Here is a 24,625-nt window from a genome sequence, read left to right as displayed (position 1 = left end):
AGTTTTTCTTTTTGTGTTCTGCAACAACTTCTGTTTAGGAGGTTTCCCATTTTTGTCCCAGTCCTTAGTTCTTTTAAGGATCCCTCCCTTAAATCTATAGGTCTTCGTTCAGACTAGCCGAGGACTAAGGCAGGTCTGTTCACTAGGAACAGGCAGCCCGCTACATCGTAGGGATTCAGCTTAGTCTTACTGTAGGGTCAGCTTTCCCCTATCTTTCCTTAGTACATGTTGCAGATTATAACAACACCATTCTGTAACATATGGGCTAGTATCTCCTTAACCTCTTTATACATCTGGGGAGGTATCTGCCGGTATCTCTCCCACACTGGGGCAGCTCTCCCGGTGGGAATCTCGTGGGTAATGGCTTCGGTGCAACCAAAATCATCCTCATGGCGAGCAAAGACTTCCTGGTACCGCTCCAGTACCTCCTCAACCAGCTGCACCTGTCGAGGTGAAAGTCCCGTCAATTCAGCCTGCATTTCTTCTAGGATTCTTCGTCCCCCTTTCGCATTAGCACAGTGGGATTCCGCCAGCACGGTGACCGCCAGAGTCCAGGGATCTCCTCGTACAGCGGACAGCAGTACCACATCAGGTCGCAGCAACTTCTCTGGCATTCCCAGAATCTGGGCTATTTCTGCCCTGGGAGGGAGTGTGAGATCACCTTCGCCCAGATTAATGCCACCCTGGATGGTGGCCAGTGTCCGAGCCACCAGGAGTCCGGGGGGTACTTTGTCCATCGATGTTGGTTCTATCTGAACTTCGACCCCCTCAAGAGGTGTGCTGGCCCATGCGGGTAACGTGAGTACAGTTTGTCCTGGCAGTAAGGTGAGTACCGTAGCTGCTGGTACTATTATTTTCCCCAGGACCTTCCCTTCACTCGACGTCTCCTGAGCCTGGGTGGCTCAGATTAATTGTTGAAAAACCCTCCTTCGGGGGATTCGTGGGTCCCACCAATCTAGCGGAAACTCACTAATCAGGATTTGCCCGATCTCTTTCAGCACATTCATTCCGAGGGTCACCGGGGGTTCACTTCCGGTTCCCCCTGCGACCAAGACGACCCCTTTTTTTCCCCACATCTTTTCCACACACTCGGATCTTCATCCATACCACCCCTGCGACCGGGATGGGTAATTGATTAGCTGCCGTGAGTCTAATTACTGGTCCCCATTCAGGCCGCGCTATCTCTGGAAATCGCTGTTGAAAGTAAGCTTCTGTCATCGTAGTCACCTGGGATCCTGTCAATCAGGCAGTGAACAACCCGACCGCTTATTTCGGCTCAGACAGTCGGGCTGGTGGAAACTTGGGACTTCTTCTTTCCCCTTCCTTAGGCTCCAGGCTGTGTCCCCCAAACACGGAGCCCTCAGCTAGCAGAGCCCCTGGCGTAATGTCCTGCGCCTCCTCACTTCCAGCAGGTCGTGTCTCTGTCTGTGCAGGGCTGCCTCACTTCTCTATGGAACTCTCCTGAAGGGAGGTGTCTGAATTCAATTCTTTCCCTAACTGGGGCAATCGATCCGGGTATCTCTGATGTCGGAGCAGGGGTCGTCTTGAGATTGGACCATTCACCCCACATTTCCTGTATCTCCTTTGGCATCTCTCGAGCCCATTCCGGTTCAGCTGCAGGTGGGGTGGGTACCTCGTTACTCCGGACCATCCCTGCCAGGGCCATCACCCCCATCTCCTGCTCTGTTACACGTGCCTCCGCCCCCACTTCTAGAAAAGTCATACGTGAGTTAGCGCGCAGGCGCTCCCGCAAGGCCAGCTTCAGCTGCACATCCCTGAGACCTGCCACAAATTGGTCCCTTAAGATCACGTCAGGGAATCCCATTCCCAAATTCCCCATGTCGTCTTTTCTAGTGATATAGGCATGCACCCTCTGTAATGCATTAACATACTGCGTCACAGTCTCCCCCTCCTGCTGCACTTGGTGAAACAGCCATATCCACAGCACTCCTACATTGTTGGGATCCCCATGCATCTCCTCCAATATCCGCACCACTTTTTCTATAGTATCCCGGTCATGAGGAGGGCGGTACATCACGGAGCGCCGGGCCTCGCCGTCCAGGGCCGGTAGGGCTATTTCGGCTTGCATAGCTGGGGTCATCGGATGAATACGTAACATACTCCTAACTCTCTCAACCCAGTTCCACAGCATCATATTGTCCCCGGTGAACTTTGGGAGATTGCTGAGCATGGCCCCCAGCGGCAAGCTAGATCCAGGGGCTCCCAGGATGGGCTGATCTGCAGTGTCTGTGTCAAAAGACTGCATCCTGCTGACTAGGCCAAATGTAACACAGGTACTTTAGATGCAGTGACACAGAAACACAGAGCAGCCAGTACAGGGTTAATAAACAGGGGGGATTTATTGTAACCGGGTCAATCTCCACGCAGGGAGTAACAGGGGAAATATGGGGACAACAAGGGGAGTAGCAGGTAACAGACTATAACCGACAATCCACAGTTTGGCTAGATGTAGCAAAGTCGACACGGTTGTAATCAGCAGTTTTACACTTAGCTGACTCTTGTTCCCCACAAGGCAGTTGCCAGCTGATGCTGGTGTTGTTTTCTTCTGGCTTCCCAACCCAAACAATGCTCCATCATCTGGCGGTAGCAGGCGGTCTCCGGTTTGACCCGCTGAGCCCCTAGTCCATAACACTGCACCTCACTTGCTCGGCTCCACGTCTTCTGGCGGCAGCGGGTGATCTCCGGTTTGACCCGCCGAGCCCTAGTCTATAACACTGCACCTCACTTGCTCGGCTCCACGAACCCTGCATCTCTTCTCCCTCTAGTCGGGCTTGACCCCATCTGTCAACTTTCTGCTTTCCCGCGCAAACCTAGTTACACCCCGGTCTTGACCCTTACACTATCTCTGTGATTTAAGGGCATGAAAATTCAAATTTGAAAATTGCGAAATTTTCAAAATTTTGGCCAAATTTCAGATTTTTTCACAAATAAACGCAAGACATATTGAAGAAATTGTACCACTATCATGAAGTACAATATGTCACTAAAAACAGTCTCAGTATCAGTGGGATCCGTTGAAGCGTTCCAGAGTTATTACCTCATAAAGTGACAGTGGGCAGAATTGTAAAAATTGTCCCAGTCATTAACGTACAAACTACCCTCGGGGGCAAAAGGGGTTAATCATTGTAGACAACATGTCTTGTTTCATGCATACAAACAGACTCTACCCAAGAAAAACAAATGATCACTCACTGCTTTTGTATGTTTTACATTTTTACTTCTTTGTATTTTTTATCTCCTTACTTTAGAAAAACATGCAATGCTTTGATTGTAAAAAAAACCTGCAAAAAAATCCTTGAATAAAAATGTTTTTATTTTAGAAAAAACTAAATTTGCGGAAAAAAAAGAAAACACATATTTAGTATTGCTGGATCTGTAACGACTTGTATTATAAAACTTCATTATTTAACACATACAATGACTTTAAAAAGCAAAAGGCAATACCAGAATTGCTGTTTGTATACATCTTATCTCAAGAAAAAATAAAATAAAATGCTATCAAAAAAGTTACATGTATCTCAAAATAGTACCAATAAAAACTACAGCTCGCTATCAGAAAAACAAGCCCTCATGTACAGTTACAGTCAGAAATTCAGGAACTCCAAAATTATTGTTAAAAACCAAACACATTGCAATAACAGGATAAAACAATGTGTTTTGAATGTATTCAATGTTTTTAAGCCTTGTATAAAAAATTCAGTTCATATGCAACTTTTATATATCTGGTATTTTTACGCAAATGGGAAACATTCTACCAAACTTTTTAAGTAAGTAGAAAAAAAATTCACAAATATTTAAATGGAGCAGGATAGTGTATTAACATTGTAAATCTGAAGAGCATCATAGGAATAAAACATTACATCTAAAATAACAAAAATACAAGGAAAAAAACAAATAAACCAGGTAACTGATTTTAATAATTCTGATTAATAGTGAAACATGGTTTCTTTTTAAAATGTATCCCGAAGGGAACTTGTGTGTTTAAAGTCAAAATAATAAAAGCTTCTTTATTTTTAACGGCACGTTCCCGATCACTTCCACGAATATGTAATGATGTGTGTTCTATAGCATAAGTGACAGATTTTGACACATATATACATTGCTCAAAAAAATAAAGGGAACACTCAAATAACACATCCTAGATCTGAATGAATGAAATATTCTCATTGAATACTTTGTTCTGTACAAAGTTGAATGTGCTGTCAACAAAATCACACAAAAAATCATCAATGAAAATCAAATTTATTAACCAATGGAGGCCTGGATTTGGAGTCACCCCCAAAATTAAAGTGGAAAAACACACTACAGGCTGATCCAACTTTGATGTAATATCCTTAAAACAAGTAAAAATAAGGCTCAGTATGGTGTGTGGCCTCCACGTTCCTGTATGACCTCCCTACAACGCCTGGGCATGCTCCTGATGAGGTTGCGGATGGTCTCCTGTGGGATCTCCTCCAAGACCTGGACTAAAGCATCCGCCAACTCCTGGACAGTCTGTGGTGCAACGTGACATTGGTGGATGGAGCGAGACATGATGTCCCAGATATGTTCAATCGAATTCAGGTCTGGGGAACGGGCGGGCCAGTCCATAGCTTCAATTCCTTCATCTTGCAGGAACTGCTGACACACTCCAGACACATGAGGTCTGGCATTGTCCTGCATTAGGAGGAACCCAGGGCCAACTGCACCAGCATATGGTCTCACAAGGGGTCTGAGGATCTCATCTCGGTACCTAATGGCAGTCAGGCTACCTCTGGCGAGCACATGGAGGACTGTGTGGCCCTCCAAAGAAATTCCACCCCACACCTTTACTGACCCACTGCCAAACCGGTCATGCTGAAGGATGTTGCAAGCAGCAGATCGCTCTCCAGGACGTCTTCAGACTCTGTCACGTCTGTCACATGTGCTCAGTGTGAACCTGCTTTCATCTGTGAAGAGCACAGGGCGCCAGTGGCGACTTTGCCAATCCTGGTGTTCTGTGGCAAATGCCAAGTGTCCTGCACAGTGTTGGACTGTGAGCACAACCCCCATCTGTGGACGTCGGGCCCTCATACTACCCTCATGGAGTCGGTTTCTAACCGTTTGTGCAGACACATGCACATTTGTGGCCTATTGGAGGTCATTTTGCAGGGCTCTGGCAGTGCTCCTCCTGTTCCTCCTTGCACAAAGGAGGAGGTAACGGTCCTGCTGCTGGGTTGTTGCCCTCCTATAGCTCCCTCCACATCTCCTGGTATCTGCTCCATGCTCTGGACACTGTACTGACAGACACAGCTACCCTTCTTGCCACAGCTCGCACTGATGTGCCATCCTGGATGAACTTCTCTACCTGAGAAACTTCTGTGGGTTGTACTGTAGACACCACCTCATGCTACTGTACCTCTAGGAGTGAGAGCAATGGCAAAATGAAAAAGTGACTAAAACAACAGCCAAAAAGGATGAGAACAGAGAAATGGTCTGTGGTCACCACCTGCAGAACCACTCCTTTATAGGGGGTATCTTGCTAATTGCCTATCATTTCTACCAGTTGTCTGTTCCATTTGCACAACAGCAGGAGAAATTGATTCACAATCAGTGTTGCTTCATAACTGGACAGGTAGATGTCACAGAAGTGTTATTGACTTGGAGTTACATTGTGTTGTTTAAGTGTTCCCTTTATTTTTTTGAGCAGTGTATTATGTTTAGCGATAAAGTGTTTAGCAGCATTTGAAGTGTTATAATTTGATGGTTCAGTAATGTTGTACCATGGTCCCTAATTCTAGATTTGAGTTTCATGGTTGTAACTTAAAATATGTAGGCTGAACAATAAGTGCATTTATTGATATACACAACATGATCAGAATTACAATTTAAAAATTCTTTAACAGGAAAATCCCAATTACCTCCAGAATCAAGAAACATTTGTGGGTTTTTTAGCATGTGAACAATTCTTACAAGGAAATTGACCACATTTATGGAATCCCTTAGTAAACAGCTATTTTTTTTATTTATTGGGTTGCTTTTTGTGTTACATACAAACTGAACAACAAAATATAGTTTTTTGACACAGTTTTGTTACCCTCCCTGAGAATCAAATCCATGGTAGGATCATCTCTTAATATTATGCAAATTTTAAATCACAATTTTTGAGATTTCATAAAAAGAATTAACAATTGGCTAAAACTAAAGTGGGTTGTAATGGTTTTATAGTCTTGTTTTTGGTTTCAAACATTCTATTTGTGTTTATAAGATTATGTTGAGGTTTATTTTGCTATTATGAAATGCCATTTTTAGGAACCATATAAGATAGCGTCTATGTTTCAATCTATTTTGAATGGTAGTGGATACTTGTTCAAAAAGTGTATTGTCTTGAAAATTCACCTACAGGGATGACTTTGATAATATACAGTGGGTGATAACCTTGTACATGTACAGCAGAATAGTGTTGCCAGAGGCTGGTTTCCTATGTCATAGTGATAATGGGATAGACATCACTGCCTCTTGGTTCCAAGTACAAGAATGTAATAGTATCTTAATGATGGAGATATTAAAACCTAACGTTGAAACGTTAAAAAGAGAAAAAATGGTTTTCTAAAAAAGGCCAACATTGTTTGCAGTAGCAAAGGGTAAGTGTGAAGGCCCAGGGTCTTCCGTGGGCGTAACACTACTCAGACAACACAGGATGAGGGTAAAACAGTATGGCAATACTTTATTGAACCACAAAGGGGACAATAAACACATAGAACAGTCCCAGCAAATACCCAAGATGGTAAAATATTACACAGTCTCACCATTCCGCTACGCCCACCTGGGATAGAGCAATTGCCACTTAGGACTTCTAGGGCCAACTAACTCAACCAGTCTTCTGGCAGGCCCCCACAGAGAGGAGGTAGCGGCAAGCTTAGGAAGCTAGCAGTCCATCAAGGTACAAGGCCAGGAGACCCGAGGGTCCCACCCTGGTCTCTCCGAGAGTTTCCATGGGGCCAGATGACCGATGCGTCCCAATCTGGCTTCTCCGAATGTCTTCATGGGTTCCAGGCGACCGGTGGGTCCCTCCTGCCAACCCTAAACAACATATTCATTGGACCAGGTGACTTCATCATTCCAACCTGGTCTCCCCAAAAGTATCCTTGGTCTCTCTGATGGTCAATGGAGCAGATCCATATCTTTCCAGTCAGGGCTATAAACTAGAATCATGTAGAATACAAATCTGTGTCTCTTTAGGTAAAGTCACACTACCAAGCTGATGGTGTGAAGAGAGTCTGATCCTTGACTGTCCCTGCAAAGTCTCTTTCTAATTTCTGTCCCAAGTCTCTCTGCTACAGAAGCACATGTCCTTTTTAATTGCACATCCACAGGTTGGGGGGGCGGCCTCATGTCTCATTGTTTGAGCATTTAATGAATTTGCTTAGTTTGTCCTCCTGTCTTGTGAGTCAATAAGCCACAGGTTCAACAAAGGTTAATCAATTTACATAGTTGGCATATAGTGGGCTATTTAAATCAACATTATTGTTTCAGAATCAAAGAGGAGACAGCAATCAAGGTTATACAAATACTGGTTTGTTCTTCTTGACCAGGCACATACTGTATGTACACAAAGATAATAGTGTATTTCTCTTTTATTAACAATCTAAACATCTGGCTTATTAAGATTTTCACAAAAAAACACCAAAAAGGTATAATACGGGACCACAGCAGTATAAGGTATAATTCATACATTTTCTCATCAGAAAAAATAAAAAACAAAACACAAGACTGAAGACAGATTAAAAAACACACTAAAAACAGAACAACATGGGAGGGGGGAGGAGCATGTCCCCAAAAATTTGCACAGATATACAATATATAAGCCGTCTCTTTTGAATAAATGTTGCCAAAAAGATACAATTTATATACATCTATACTGTATATATGTGACTGCATATACTTCCAGTGAAATCAAGAAAATATATTAAATCATACAAAATATTTGATAACCATGTATACTAGAATAAGTAAAAAATGAGAACAAATAAATATAAAGTGCTTGTGCAAATAAATATGTACTCATTAAATATACAGTGTATAATACATATGTAAGGAATCCATGCTCCATTATAAACTAACAAAACAGCATGACTGAAGGAAGCGTCAGAAATCCATGTCCAAACCCAAATGGGAAAGGTATATAATATTTTATAATATAGCAACAAAGAGACCTCAAAAAGATGAAAATGAAGAAATACCCCAGCCCCCTCACACAACTCCAACGCCGTTTCGCTCCTTGCTTCGTCATGGAGTCTTTCGCTTCTTTCTTCGTCAGGAAACCAGAAGTTTACATATACTATATAAAAAGACACATATGCATGTTTTTCTCAATATCTGACATGAAATTAGAATAAATCTTTCCTGTTTTAGGTCAATTAGGATTGCCATAATTTTTATTATTTGCCATATGTCAGAATAATGAGAGAAAGAGAGAATGTTTTAAGGCATTTTTATTACTTACTGCAAAGTCAAAAGTTTACATTCATTTCATTAGTATTTGGTACCATAGCACTTAAACTGAATGACTTGGGTCAAATGTTTGGGATATCCTTCCACAAGCGTCTCACAATAGTTGGTCAGAATTTTGGGCCCATTCCTCCTGACAAAACTGGTGTAACTGATCCAGGTTTGTAGGTCGCTGTTACGCTCACGCCCAGACTGACTGGCGAGAGCGTGTTCCCACTGGGCCACGAACCGAGGAGTGCCTGGAGGGGCGTGACTAGGGGCCTCGCCAGATCCGACCACGAACACACGGCGGCTTAATCGACTCCATGGTCTGAGGAGGGACATGGGAGGTGGCCCAGGTGCTACTCCAGGTCAGACCCCGGTCACAGCTGTTGACCCACACCGGGGAATGCTGGAACGGGCAGGCACGGCTGGTATGCAGACAGGTGGGTACTGGCAGGCACGGTTGGTATGCAGGCAGGCGGGTACTGGCAGGCACGGCTGGTATGCAGACAGGCGGGTACTAGCAGGCACGGCTGGTATGCAGACAGGCGGGTACTGGCAGGTATGCAGACAGGCGGGTACTGGCAGGTAGGAAAGCAGGCTGGATAGGGACCAGTACAGACTGGGATACAGGAACAAACCGCAGGTGCAGAGGACAAGCTGAGCAGAGCGAAACCGCAGGTGCGGAGGACAAGCAGAGCAGAGCGAAACCACAGGTGCAGAGGACAAGCAGAGCAGAGCGAAACCGCAGGTGCGGAGGACAAGCACAGCAGAGCGAAACCGCAGGTGCGGAGGACAAGCAGAGCAGAGTGAAACCGCAGGTGCAGAGGACAAGCAGGACAGAACAGAGCAGAGCGAAACCGCAGGTGCGGAGGACGAGCAGGGCAGAACAGAGCAGAATGAAACCGCAGGTGCGGAGGACGAGCAGGGCAGAACAGAGCAGAGCGAAACTGCAGGTGCGGAGGACAAGCGAGGCAGAACAAAGCAGAGCGAAAAAGCAGGTGCGGTGGACAAGCAAGGCAGAGCTAAACCGCAGGTGCGGAGGACAAGCGAGGTAGAACAGAGCAGAGTGAAACCGCAAGTGCGGAGGACAAGCAGGGCAGAACAGAGCAGAGCAAAACTGCAGGTGCGGAGGACAAGCACGGCAAAACAGAGCAGAAGGTGCAGGCAGACAGGACAGGGCTCTGTTCACATGGAACAGACTGGGAAACACAGGAAGATAGTTAGAACACAGGAGGTAGATACGGAGGCAGGGAAATGGGACAAGCAGAACCAGATACACACAAGGAACTTACAATGAAATAGCGAGTGGACACAAAACTCACAAACAGAAGTACAGAAACAATGAGTTGGAGTTAGGTGCAGGTTCAGACACTGCGGAAAAAGGGAAGGTACGGACATAGAGACAAACAGGTAATGGGCTAGGACACAGTTCAGACAGGAACTGAACCCAGAACAAGATACAGGAACGAGCCTGGGAACTCAGTCCCCAGGGTGGCGGAAACAGACTAGAAGTCACAGATACAGGTAACGGGCCTGGGTATACAGCCCCCAGGGTGGAGGAAACAGATTAGAAGTCACAGATACAGATAACAGGCCTGGGTTCCTGCCCCAGGGTGGAGGAAACAGACAAGATACAGGACAGGACCTGGCAAATCAGTTGCACAGAGCACACTGAAAGAAAGTGTTGCTCAGGCACCTCCTACTGGGTGGAGGGGGTTTAAGCATTCAGTGACTCACAGCAATAGGCTGGGGACGCATTAGGAGTGCGCACACTGTAACTTTAAGAATCAGGCAGTAACCGCGCCGCCGCCCTAAGCAATCAGACAAGAGACATGCACACAGCAAGGACTGGAGCAAAGTGTGCAGCCTAGACTGATAGGTAAGTTGGCGGTCTTGCATGGTGGGAGATGGTAAGCCATGCTAGCACGCCGCCAGGGATGTTACAATCGCCTTGCTCGCACCTGCCTTTTCAACTTTGCCCATAAATTTTCAATAGGATTGAGATTAGGGCTTTGTGATGGCCACTCCAAAACATTGACTTTGTTATCATTTTGCGACTTTGTTACCATTTTGGCAGTATGCTTCGGGTCATTGTCCATTTGGAAGACCCATTTCTGCCCAAGCTTTAACTTCCTGGCTGATGTCTTGAGATGTTGCTTCAGTATTGCCACATAATCTTCTTTACTCATGATGTCATCTATTTTGTGAAGTGCATCAGTTCCTCCTGCAGAAAAACAACTGCACAATATGATGCTGCCACCCCCATGTTTCACAGTTGGGATGGTGTTCTTAGGCTTCCAAGCTTTACCCTTTTTCTTCCAAACGTAACAATGGTCATTATGCCCAAAAAGTTCAATTTTAACTTCATCAGACCACAGGACATGTCTCCAAAAATTAAAGTCTTTGTTCCTGTGTGCATTTGCAAACATTATTTTGGCTATTTTATGTTTCTTTTGGAGTAATGGCTTCTTCCTGGCAGAGTGGGCTTTCAGCCCATGTTGATACAGTTCTAATTTCACTGTGGATATTGACACAATCTTACAAGCTTCCGCCATCATCTTCACAAGGTCTTTGGCTTTTGTCTTTGGGTTGATATGCACATGTCAGACCAAAGCACGTTCATCTCTGGGACACAGAACACATCTCCTTCCTGAGCGGTATGATGGCTGGACATTCCCATCTTGTTTGTACTTGTGTATAATTGTTTGGACAGATGAACGAGGCACCTTCAGGTATCTTGATATTGTACCCAAGGATGAGCCAGATTTGTGCAAGTCCACAATTCTCTTCCTGAAATCTTGGCTGGTTTCTTTAGACTTTCCCATGATGCAACACAAAGCAGCAGTGTGTTTCAGGTGTGCATTAAAATACATCTACAGCTGTGTCTCTAATTAACTCAAATGTTGCCAAAAAAACTACCAAAAGCTTGACATCATCATATGGACAGTCCAGAATTATTTAAAGGCACAGTAATCTTAGTGTATGCACATTTTTGACTTTACAGTAAGTAATAAAAATGCCTTAAAACATTCTCTATCTTTCTCTTATTATTCTGGCATTTGACAAATATTAAAAATTATGGTAATCCTAATTGACCTAAAACGGGAAAGGTTTGTTTGGATTTCATGTCAGATATTGAGAAAAACATGCATATGTGTCTTTTTTTATAGTGTATGTAAACTTCTGGTTTCAACTGTATCTCTTGCAGTGTGCTTATATTTTACTCTAAAAACTGACCTGCAGTGTGTGTTTCAAATCAGCAACATGTCACTTTCTCTTGTGAATACACTGAGCTTTATGTCCAGATTTTTCCCGCAGACTTGCATTAGATGCAAAACATCCTCAGTTAGAAAATGCACATCCGTTTTCAGTGCGATTCCGCAGGTCAATTTACGCTAAGTGGGCATGAGATTTTTATGAATACCCTTTACTTTGCTGGAACTATAAGATGCGCATTTTTGACGCAGTGAAAGTACGCAGTGCCAAAAACTAACCAAAAAAACATCATGAACACACAGCCTGGAACACAGATATCCATATATTTGTATGTTTATGTTAGACAATTTGATACATAGCAAATAGTAAAAGAAATAAATAAGATATGTACATGATTAAAACTGGAATTATTCAAAATACCTGTCTGTAGTTCAGTGAATCTAAAAATGGAGAATCGTGTAGGAAAACCACAGATTTGCATGGCATGTTGATTCCCAGAGCAAGTGAGCTGGTAGATGTTACAACCTGAAAACAATTACATTGTTAATCAATATCTATTTTATACATATACATATGTATGTGTAGGGTTGTAATTGGTTGGGTGACTTTGGATTGCTCCTTGGGCACCCAATTGTTTAAGTGGAGTGGGTGTGCAAACTGGCCATATACTTACTATCTAAGTCAGTAAGAAAACAGTGATTGCAACACTCACTTGGCCCAATACACTTGAAGGAAATCTGTCACAAGGTTTTTGCCACCTAATCTGAGAGCAGCATGATTTAGAGCATATACCCTGATTCCAGTGATGTGTTACTCACTGGGCTGCTTAGTGTAGTTTTCATAAAGTCACTGTTTTTTTTCAGCAGGAGATTATCACTAGAGGACTAGTAAACCTGCTGCGAGTTAGTAAAGCATATTCATGAGCTCTGTATATCACCACCCTCATTATTTGCTCACTTTGTTTTTCTCTTTGGATTTGTCTTTTGATTTTTTTACATAAAACAGCGTCTTTAGTGGCTAAATATTATTTAATTATTTTTTCATTCTTTATTTTACATTTTTTTTTATTTTTTTATTTTTTTTGACCCCACAATTGGCACCATACGGTAATATAGTTTTACAATTAGCCCCATATAATAATTCTGGCTCCCATCCTGTAATAATGTCTGCAAGCCTGTAATACTATCCCCATCCTTGTCCCATCTAATAGTAAAGTCCCCATTTTGGTCCCATCTTATAGTATTGTCCCCATCCTTGTCCTCATCTTGTAGTAATGTCCCTATCCTGTTCCCTATCTTGTAGTAATGTCCCATCCTGGTCGTCATCTTGTAGTAATGTCCCCATCTGGTCCCTATCTTGTAGTAATGTCCCATCCTGGTCCCATCTTATAATAATGTCCCCATCCTGGTCCTCATCTTGTAGTAATGTCCCCATCCAGGTCCTCATCTAATAGTAATGTCCCCATCCCAGTCCCTATCTTGTAGTAATGTCCCCATCCTGGTCCCATCTTGTAGTAATGTCCCATCCTGGTCCCTATCTTGTAGTAATGTCCCCATCCTGATCATCATCTTGTAGTAATGTCCCATTCTGGTCATCATCTTGTAGTAATGTGCCATCCTGATCATCATCTTGTAGTAATGTCCCATCATGGCCATCATCTTGTAGTAATGTCCCCATCCTGGTCTTCATCTTATAGTAATGGGCCCATCATGGTTTCCATCATATAGTAATGTCCTCATCCTGGTCCCTATCTTGTACTAATGTCCTCATCTTGGTGATCATCCTGTAGTAATATCCCCATCCTTGTCCCTGCTTATTGTAATGTCCCATCATGGTTATCATCTTGTAGTAATGTTCCCATCCTGGTCATCATCTTATAGTAATGGGTCCATCCTGGTCCCAGCTTGTAGTAATGTCCCAATCCAGGTCCCATATTATAGAAATGTCCCCATCGTGGTCCCATTTTATAGTAATCCCCGTCCCCTTCTTCTAAAAATGTCGCAAGCCTGGTCTCATCTTATAGAAATCTCCGAATCCTTCTGCTGCTCTTTACATACACATAACAAAAATCCTTCTCACAAGACCTCACTTCCTGAGCAAACAGCGTCCTCTTCAGCTGGGACACTTAGCAATGACATCATGTGCGGCCGCACCAGGATGCCAACGTCAGCTGTTGTCCTCTGATTGGCCGGTGGCTGGTACTGGTATTGCGGTGCAGAGAGCTGATGTCTGTGCCGTGATACATTTCAATTGAATGTGTATCCGAAGACATTAGTGATAGGTGGTGGTAGGTGATCCAATACTTATTTCAGGAGCCGAGATCTCAATCTGAGCATGCGCCGCCTCTGGCGGCCATTTTCCCGGAGACCTCCGCAAAGGAAAGTATGGAAGGTCCGGGGCTCCAGCTTTTACAAAATGTCGGCGGAACCCCTGCACAACTGAACACCCACTACAATCATGGGGCCCGCAGTCATCTTCTGACTCCTGCCTCTGCCGGAAGGCAGAAGCTTCCGGCAGCAGCGATCTCCCGGCAGCAGCAATCTCCCGGCAGCAGCAATCTCCCAACTCCTGCCTCCGAATGCCCTATCCTGCCTCGACCCTGCCACCTAAGACCCTGCTCCACCAACGCCTTGGCCCCCCAAGGTAAACTGATTATAACACGCACTGGATTATAAAAAAAACATTTTTTTCATGTTCTCCTCCCCAAAATTTGGGGTGCGTCTTATAATCCGCAAAATACAGTATTTCAAAATCATACAATGTGATTTTCTGATTTTTATTTTTATATTCAGTCTCTCACAGTTGAAGTGTACCTACAATAAAAAATACAAACCTTTCCATCCTTTGTAGGTGGGAAAACTTGCAAAAGAGGCAGTGTATCAAATACTTATTTTCCTTTCTGTATATAGTGCCAACAGAGTCCAAAATGTTTTCCACTATCTAACACCAGTAAACACACACACATTATAAACTATATATCACATTTTTTACTTTTTTGCTGATATGTACTTTTTAAGCTTCATTTGTATATAAAATGAAATAGCAATTTTTCAGTCAGGGAGAAACAGATTGAGTCAGTAAAGTATTGGGAGATGTTATCTTTCATAGAGCAACATAACCATATAACCATTTTTAGCGGGTGAAATGTTCAGACAAATTCCAACTGCAATATTAAATGACTTACAACAATAAACTGCTGGAAGCTACAATAATTTGACAACCTGGCAAAGCTATTTCAGCTGAATCTTGGCCACAACATATGGCCCCCGCGAATGCACCTATGCTGTATTCAGTTGACGACTGTGCTGTGGTGACTCCTTAAGATCCATTTACACTGCAAGATTCATGATATTTGTGCTATCTAAAGAGGCTGACAATCACCCAGTGAATGAGCAAAATGCTCGTACATCGGGTAAAATTATCTTTTGGTTTCCACAAACGGTCACTGTTTTCGGCAGTGCATGATCCTGTGTAAATAGGACCTGCGCATCGGAAGCAGAGTCTGCCTTTATAAATAGTAGAGATGAGTGAAATTTTTGAAATCCAAAATTGACGGCTTTGCCAAATTTTTTTGTATCAATAAAAAACTCTAATTGCCTGCAAAATTCGTGCATAATACTATGACTTCCCCTTGTAGTTTATTGTACCTGTTTTGATCTCTGTAATGCAAACACAGCCTTTTTAATGTCCAAGTGACTTCAACCTATTTGACTAGGGGAAACAAAAGAATGCAATTTCAAAGTTTGTAAGCTACTTATCTACTTATATGGTATAAACAGTTAAAAAAATATTTATATTTGGGGGTATCCAAGGGGAAACATTTCTCCTTGCAGAGAGGGAAATATGCAAATTTTCTCTTCAGAGAGGAAGAGGACTAGAACTCTAGTGCCACCTATAGGAAGTAGCAATCCTAAAAGTCAATATCAACCCTGGTCTCTGAAGAGACATTTTTCCATTGGGGGCAAATATATGCCTTGCTTTAGCTTATAGACATGTGGTGCAAACAGAGGCTTTCTACACCAGGAGTCCAAAAAGTATCCCTTTAAACAGGGAGACAAAACAGGTGTACTGTTTTGAACGTAAATAAAAAATTATTTCTCTACTAGGATTAAAAATGATCCCTTTTTTGGGGATCCACAACTGGTTTGCTAATCACAGAATGATTAAGCAATTACAAAGGCTTTTTATTAAGCCATCCAAAAAGTATCCCTTTTTGAGAGAGACAAAACAGGAAGACTGCTTTTAAAATGAGTAAGCTATGACTTAATGTCACAAAACCTTTTAAAAAATTAGCGCAATTTTGGGAGCCGTTTCATAGAATCATAGAATCATAGAATCATAGAATGGTAGAGTTGGAAGGGACCTCCTGGGTCATCTGGTCCAACCCCCTGCTCAAAGCAGGATTCACTAGATCATCTCAGACAGATGTCTGTCCAGCCTCTGTTTGAAGACGTCCATTGAAGGGGAACTCACCACCTCTCGTGGCAGCCTGTTCCACTCATTAATCACCCTAACTGTCAAAAAGTTTTTTCTAATATCTAATCTGTGTCTCCTCCCATTTAGTTTCATCCCATTGCTTCTAGTCTTTCCTTGTGCAAATGAGAATAAAGATGATCCTTCTACAATGTGACAGCCCTTGACATATTTGTAGACAGCTATTAAGTCTCCTCTCAGTCTTCTTTTTTGCAAGCTAAACATTCCCAAATCCTGCAACCGTTCCTCATAGGACATGGTTTGCAGACCAGTCACCGTTCTGGTCGCTCTTCTCTGAACTTGCTCCAGTTTGTCTATGTCTTTTTTAAAATGTGGTGCCCAAAACTGTACACAGTATTCCAGATGAGGTCTGACCAAAGAGGAGTAAAGACCGATAATGACTTCACGTGATCTAGACTGTATGCTTCTGTTAATACATCCCAGAATTGTATTTGCCTTTTTTGCTGCTGCATCACACTGTTGACTCATGTTCAGTCTATGATCTATTAGTATACCTAAGTCTTTTTCACATGTACTGTTGCTTAGCTCTATTCCTCCCATTCTGTATATGCTTTTTTCATTTTTATTGCCCAGATGTAGTACTTTGCATTTTTCCCTGTTAAAAACCATTCTGTTGGTTGCTGCCCACTGCTCCAGTTTATTTAGGTCTTTTTGAATCCTCTCTCTCTCTTCTCTAGTATTAGCTATCCCTCCTAGCTTTGTGTCATCAGCAAATTTAATCAGTTTACCCTCAATTCCTTCATCTAAATCATTGATAAAGATGTTGAACAATACAGGTCCCAGGACGGAGCCCTGTGGTACCCCACTTGAGACATTCATCCAGCTGGATGTGAAGCCATTTACAACCACCCTTTGAGTCCGATCACTAAGCCAGTTATGAATCCACCTAACAGTTGCCTGGTCCATTGCATACTTGGTCATTTTTTCAATAAGGATTATGTGAGATACTTTGTCAAATGCTTTGCTGAAGTCAAGATATACTATATCTACAGCATTTCCCTGATCCACCCAGTCAGTGATTCTGTCATAGAAGGAAATTAAGTTAGTCTGACATGACTTGTTAGTTACAAACCCATGCTGACTCTGGTTAATCACTTCATTCTTATCCATGTACTTACATACATGTTGTTTAATAATTTGTTCAAAGATCTTTCCTGGTATAGAAGTCAGACTCACCGGCCTATAGTTCCCTGGGTCCACCTTCTTCCCCTTTTTGAAGATAGGAACAACATTTGCTCTTCTCCAGTCTTCTGGGACTTCTCCTGTTCTCCAAGAATTTTCAAAGATTATGGAGAGTGGTTCTAAAATTTCTTCTACGATCTCCTTCAGTACTCTGGGGTGTAATTCATCTGGACCTGGTGACTTGAACTCATTTATGTTAGCTAAATATTCCCTCACAATCTTTCTGTTTACAGATAACTTGGATTCCTCTATTCCTTTAAAAGGACAGTGAAGATCAGTTGATGTTACATTTTCTTTCTGAGAGAAAACAAATGCAAAATAGGAATTAAAAAGTTCGGCCTTCTCAACATCCTCTCTTACCATTTCTCCATTTTCATCCTGTAAAAATCCTATAGCATCTTTGACTTTTCTTTTACTTTTGACATACCCCCAAAATCCTTTTTTATTGCTTTTGACATCTCTTGCAAGCCTTAATTCATTGTCAGCTTTAGCTAACCTGATACGTGCCCTGCAGGATCTGCAGACTGCATTATAATCTTCTTTAGATATGCCTCCCTCTTTCCATTTAATAAACATTTCTTTCTTTCTTTTTAGCATGTGTTTAAGTTCTGTGTTCATCCATCCTGGTTTCCTTAAATGCTTCCCATTCTTCCTACTTTTCGGGATTGTTAACGATTGTGCTTTGAGAATCTCATTTTTAAAAATTTCCCATCCTTCCTGGACATTTTTGTCCTTAAGGACATCCAGCCATTGGATCCCTCCTATTCTCTTTCTGAGTCTCTTAAAATCTGCCTTTCTAAAATCTAACCTTGAAGTTTGAGTCTTCACATGTCTTCCTCCTCTAGTTATCCAAAATTCTATAATAGCATGATCGCTGCCTCCTAGGGTCCCAGCCACCTTTACCTCCTCAACCATTTCCTCCCTGTTTATAAGGATTAGATCCAAAGTAGCAGATCCCCTTGTTTTCTCCCCTACCTTTTGGAAGATAAAGTTGTCAGCAAGAGAGGATAAGAATTTGCTTGACCTGTTAGTTTTACTTGAGAGAGATTCCCAACAAATGTCTGGATAGTTGAAATCTCCCATGACCACTACGTCATATTTTTTGGAGAACTTGGTCATTTGATACATAAAGAGTTCATCCATATCTTCAGCTTGCCCAGGTGGCCTGTAGTAAATGCCTACAATGGTGTCCTTTCCGTTGTTCTCTCCTTGTATTCTTACCCAAACAGTTTCCACAGAACTCCCAGTCTCTGAAGCTTCCATCTCTGTGCAGATATACGCTTTTCTAACATACAATGTAACACCTCCTCCTCGTTTATCAAGTCTGTTTCTCGCAAATAAGTTGTATCCTTTTAGCCTTTTATTCCAATCATGTGTATCGTCCCACCATGTTTCAGTGATTCCAATGACATCATATTCCTTTTCCTGCATTAGTAGTTCCAATTCTCCTTGTTTGTTGCCCATGCTTTGTGCATTTGTATAAAAACATTTTAGTTTGTGATTGGTTTCTCTTCCTCCCATATTTTTATTATTTAAATTGTTTTGTCTTTGTTCTTCCTTTCCACTTCCAGTAGCAGAGATCTCAATAGTATTTGTCAGCTGTATGGCTTTTTCTGGCCTTTTGCTTCCCTTCCCACATTGTTCTAGTTTAAAGCTCTTCTGATGAGTGTAGCAAGGCGACTTCCAAATACATGTTTTCCAGTCTTCGTAAGGTGCACCCCATCTCTAGCAAGTAGTCCATCGTATAGGTAATTCATTCCGTGATCCAGAAATCCAAATCCTTGTTGACGGCACCATCGACGTAGCCAGTTGTTCACCTGTAGAATCTTATTCCACCTCATTGTTCCATGGCCATCCACTGGGAGGATGGATGAGAAGACCACCTGCGCTCCCAATTCTTTCACTTTCTTGCCTAAGTCTTCAAAGTCACTGCAGATGGTTTCCAGGTCCTTTCTTGCGGTGTCATTTGTCCCCACATGTATTAGCAGGAATGGGTAGTGATCTGTAGGTCTGAAGAGTCTTGATATCCTGTCAGACACATCTTTAATTTTTGCTCCTGGAAGACAGCACATTTCTCTTGAGGTTATGTCTTGTCTGCAGATAGCGGCCTCTGTTCCTCTTAACAGGGAATCCCCCATGACCACCACTCTCCGTTTTTTGTGTATCATGTTTGTGTATCCTCATTTCTGAGCATCAGTAGTACAGTCTAGCAATATAAAACACAGAGGGCAGCCAGCAGATGTGTATTTGTGCAGTGGCTACAGAAGAAGGAGCAGGATATAAATTTAGGACATTAAGACAAGACAGGCAAGGAGATTCTTGGCAGTTTAACCCCTTCACGACCTTGAACGTATCTGACTCGCCCCCTGGGCCTGTGTTGTGGATGCACGTGTGCGGGAGTACCCAGAGCCGGATCGCTGGGGGTTGTAGTCTCCGTGTGGCGGTGACCCGGTCAGTGGCTCAGGGTGGTCAAACCAGTGGCAGTCTTAGTGTTATAATAAATGTCCGACTACGCCACCCGTGGATTGCGGTCAGTGGGGACCGCCGCTGCAGGGCAGACCGCTGAGGCTGGTATTATGTGTGCAGCTTAGAATGGGATGACTCCCCACGGGAGGAGTATAGCCTCAGGGCAGTTAGTGTGGATAATGGGAGTGAGGGTGCACAAGCGCAGCAAGAATTAGTCAGAGTCTTTGCAGTGCAGTTCAGGGTCTTTACTGGTGATAAGAAGGCAGACCCTCCCGGGAGTACTGGCTAGTATAAGGGGCCTGGTCAGTCTGCGAGCAAGCAGGAGTTCCCCTGGCCAGGTGGAGTTGTAGGCCTCCCCGTCTATCTGCACTCATCCTGGCTACCTTGCTGTAAGCGGTTACAAGTAGCCCACATCCCTGAGTATACCATGTGGTGCTCATCCGTATGGCTGGTGACTTGGGGCCTTCTGTTAGCCTCCGCTCCTGGATGGCGGCGCTGATCCCTTCCTTGTGACTGAGTCTCCGGGCTTCTATGGCCAGAGGACCTGGAATCCCCTGCCTGCTGGTTTCTGCTGCTGGGTGTATATCAGTCCCCACAGCCTCGGACTCCGGTGTCCGGTTTTAGTGTCCTCAGCCAGGGCGAGCTCTGCTCAGCTCCAGCCCCTGGTCTTCAGCTACTGTTCCTACAGAGCTCCTGCTGTATCTTTCCCTCTCCAGGCTCTGACTCACCTAATCCCGCCCAAGACCCAGTTTATAAGGGCAGATTCCTCCCCTCCCAGGTCTGGGCGGGCGGTGTTGCATGCTTAGGGTTCCTGACCAGAGAAACCTCCCACTTGCTCTCAGACATAATATTTCTATTACTGTGGCAACCAGACCCCTGGGGTGCCACATCTCCATACGTTCAGGTCAGTAGGTACTTACCGACTTTAGATATATGGATATTTCCAGGCGATTTTGCACGCACAGAGGCTGCATGCGTGAGCACCACCAGCTGTCAGATCTGAAAGCTGATATCCGCCACTCAGTGCCAGGAGTGGTGCTGCACTTCTCCTGGAACTTTAACCCTCCTCAAAATCGATCACAGCATTTAGAGAGCAGGCAGAGAGAGGAAGCACCATTCCGGGTCACCAGAACTAGCAAACTTGCTAGATCATGCACAGTGCATGATGTAGAAAGTTTGTCTGTCAGTGCAGCAATGACAGCTTGCAAAGGATAGCATTGCTATGCTTTACAAGCGATCAGCCTGCAAAAAGTAAAAGCCCCAGAGTGGGACAAAGTAAAAAAGTAAAGAAAGTGAAAAAATGTTTTAAAAATATTTTAAAAAATACTAAAAAAAAATACAAATATATTGTACCCATAAATAAATATTTTTATGAAAAAAAAAATATTTAAACAAAAAAAGTACACATATTTGGTATCGCCAAGTCCGGAACGACCCAACCTATAAAACTGTCCCATTAGTTAATTCCTTTAGTGAACACCGTAAAAAAAAAATGAGGCAAAAAGCTATGCTTTATCATCATACTGCCAAACATAAAGTGGAATAAAATGCGATCAAAAAGACAAATGTAAATAAAAATGGTACCCCATGTTGACCCGCAAAAAACAAGCTGCCATATAGCTCCATCATCAAAATAAAAAAGTTATAGCTCTCAGAATAAAGCGATGCAAAAGAAATTATTTTTTGTATAAAATAGTTTTTATTTTGTAAAAGTGGCAAAACATAAAAAAGATATAAATGTGGTATCGCAGTAATTGTACTGACCCAAAGAATAAAGTCATCTAATTACTCATACCGCATGAGGAATGGTGTAAAAAATAAATAAAACCATTTTTTCACCTGCTGTTAATTTGTTCATTCTGCCTCCCAAAGATCGCAGTATGGCTCGGCTCAAATTTATCCTGCACTCTACACTGAGTACTTACACCGGGGTTTCCGTGTAAATATCTGAAATACGTGATTCAAACGGAACCTCTGGTGGAAGATTTCCTATAATGAAGCAGATGGAGGCACTGTGTACGCCATCTGGCCTATTATCCAGCGGTGTCCATCTTTTTAGGCATGCATAAAAGTGTCATCAGCCACAGTTTTGTGCAATTCTGAAAAAAAATGACACTGCTGAAAATAAGCCAGACGGAGTCCAGAGTAACTCTGCTGCCTCATTATAGTGAATGAATCCCTCAAGGGTTTCATCTGAATCATGTCACTCGGAGATTTAGATGGAAACTCCATTGTAAGTGCTCAGTGTAGATTGCACAATAAATGTGATCCCAAACGTTATGTAAAATGTTACTAACAAAAGCTTCAACTCAATTCACAAAAAAAGCAAGTCCCCACTCAGGTCCATCATTTGTTATCGGAAATATAGGGGGGTTCCACGTTACTGGTAGCACAAAGGCTCTTGAAAAGCGAAATGACTCCTTGCCCTCCAAAAGAAATCCAGCAAATTCTGTGCTCCCAAATCAAAATGCTGCTTCTCCCTTCTGAACCCCGGTGTGCCTAAGGGCTCTTTCACATATCAATGTGTTCGGTACGTGTTGTGACAGTTTTTACACATACCGGAGACACTGACACAAGCAGATCCATTCATGAATCTGCCCCAAAAAACTGTCAACTCATCCCAAACGTTCTAGCGTACTAGACGTGGAGGAAGACACTGGAACAATAAACAAAGGAGCAGGGAATGGTGGAATAAAACGCAAACAAGTGTCCTGGAAGAAGTGACTGCTGCGGGAGACACAAGGAAAGAGATCACGGACAGGACATTATTACCACATTACTTTAGTCTGCTAAGAAATAGGCTAAATTTCGGTATCCCTGAAGCGTTTGATTTAACGGACTTCAGAATAGATCTCTTTAAAGCAACACGAAAAATACATTTTCACAAATTGTTTATGAATAAAGAATGTTGTAATATACCTCCAGCTGTGGGTGAAATCCACAGTACCTCTATAGTGTTAGGATTTCACATCTCCCCACATAATAGGGTATCACAGTCAGATGTGGAACTTTTGCTCAGCCTGGAAGACCCGTTCTCCACAAATAAAAACAGCGTTGTGATTACTCCTGCTGTACCCTTCACGGGTGGCACAGGGTCCACATACATGCCATCAGTGAATCCAGGCAACATTATTAATCTTTTCCAAGAGAAAGTAATATCTGATGTGAAGTCACTATTATACGCTGAACCAGGTAGTAATCTGAATTCAGGTGAAAAAATGGCTCTTAGAGAGATTAGATCGTGGGAAGACACTATTATCCGCAAAGCGAATAAGGGAGGTGACATCGTCTTCATTAAAAAACCACAATACCTAGCGGAATCGATGAGACAGTTATGCAATCAGAATACGTACAAAAAACTGCCCAAAGATCCCACACATAAATCTAAGAATAAATTGCGTACACTTCTGCAGAGATTTGTGGAGAACGGTACTCTTTCCAAGGAGGCCATTGATAAGTTGTTACCAGGTTATCCGGAGAAACCCTATTGGTATTATCTCCCCAAAATACGTAAGTGTTTACATGAACCTCTGGGACGTCAAGTAATCTCGGGAATAGGCTCCCTAACAGAGTCCTTGTCTAAATATTTAGATTGGTTATTGAAATCCTTGTTACCGAGTATTCTTTTTGTATGTGAAGGATAGTGGAGAATTTTTGAAAATTTTACAAAGTATAGATTGGTAGGAGGATTGGCATCTGGCATCAATTGATGTGGAGAGCCTGTACACCCGAATCCCACAGGATGTGGGTGTGCAGGCAATCTACACAATCCTACAAAAAATTGAAAAAGAAGATAAATATATTGAATTTGTGAGGGAGAGTTTGAATTTCATTCTATCTAGTAATAATTTTAAATTCGGTAACACCTGGTTTACCCAAATCACCGATAGTGAGATGGGTACTCCCATCGCATGTACGTTCGCCAATTTATTTCTTGCGGTTTTTGTAGAAACCCATGTTTACAGTTACTCTAATCCGCATCTCAAATACATCAAGGCTTACCACAGATTTGTGAATGATGTGTTCATAGTGTGGGTGGCACAAAAACATTATTTCAAGAATTTGTTACACATCTGAATAATCATAACAAGGAGAATGTGAAATTCACCTCTGTCTTAGGAGGTAATGAATTAATCTTCTTAGATGTGTTTGTTTGTATAAAAAATGGGATAATTGGTATAGAATTGGTATAGAAACAGCTACTAATATGCTATTACACCATGATAGTCATCATCCTTACCATACAAAACGAGGCTAGCAATACAGTCAATTCTTAAGACTACGTAAAATAAATAACACAGATGACAAATTTATTGATCAAGCCAATTAATTAACTGACAGATTAAAAAAGAGGGGCTACCCAACTGGATTGATAAAAGAAGCATTTCAAAAAGCAAAAAATATTTTCAGTGAAACAACAAAAATGTATCTTCATATTTAGATTTAATCCCATGTCAAATATCATTAAAAAAAGCTATAAGAAACAATTGGTATCTCTTGGAAGTGATAAAGATTTGACAGAAAGGGCGTCCTTGAAGCCAATTATTTCATATAGAAGGTCCCAGAATTTGGGAGACGTGTATATAATAGGTTTTGTCAAACTTTAGAAAGTGAAAAGACTTGGTTAGAAAGGAATCCACTGTGTGGATAAGGTAATCAGAATCGGTGCAATTACCCATATAGTGAAGGAATTCATCTGCAGAACAAATTATGTAGTTTACGTTATATTTTGTCCATGTCATTTTTTGCATTGGAAAAACAATTAGACCACTTTTTGTGAGATTCAGAGAAC

The 24,625-nt window shown here is 42.5% G+C and overlaps 1 protein-coding gene across 4 annotated transcripts in view; it reads right to left on the bottom strand.

Annotated features, from left to right (window-relative positions):
- LOC141157210 (probable ATP-dependent RNA helicase DDX60) overlaps positions 1-24,625 on the bottom strand; it is a 1,123,923-nt gene that overhangs the window by 179,655 nt on the left and 919,643 nt on the right. For all 4 annotated transcript variants that reach the window (XM_073644228.1, XM_073644203.1, XM_073644220.1 and 1 more), the window contains one exon: positions 12,112-12,216. In XM_073644228.1, coding sequence (XP_073500329.1) covers positions 12,112-12,216 — 105 coding nt within the window. The remainder of the gene's footprint in view (positions 1-12,111; positions 12,217-24,625) is intronic.

Source organism: Phyllobates terribilis, unplaced genomic scaffold, assembly GCF_046119375.1.
Source record: "Phyllobates terribilis strain yellow unplaced genomic scaffold, ASM4611937v1 Scaffold_1__5_contigs__length_1240528914, whole genome shotgun sequence".
Lineage (NCBI taxonomy): Eukaryota > Metazoa > Chordata > Amphibia > Anura > Dendrobatidae > Phyllobates > Phyllobates terribilis.
Note: the sequence above shows the minus strand (reverse complement) of the source record. Positions and strands in the feature narration are given on the sequence as shown.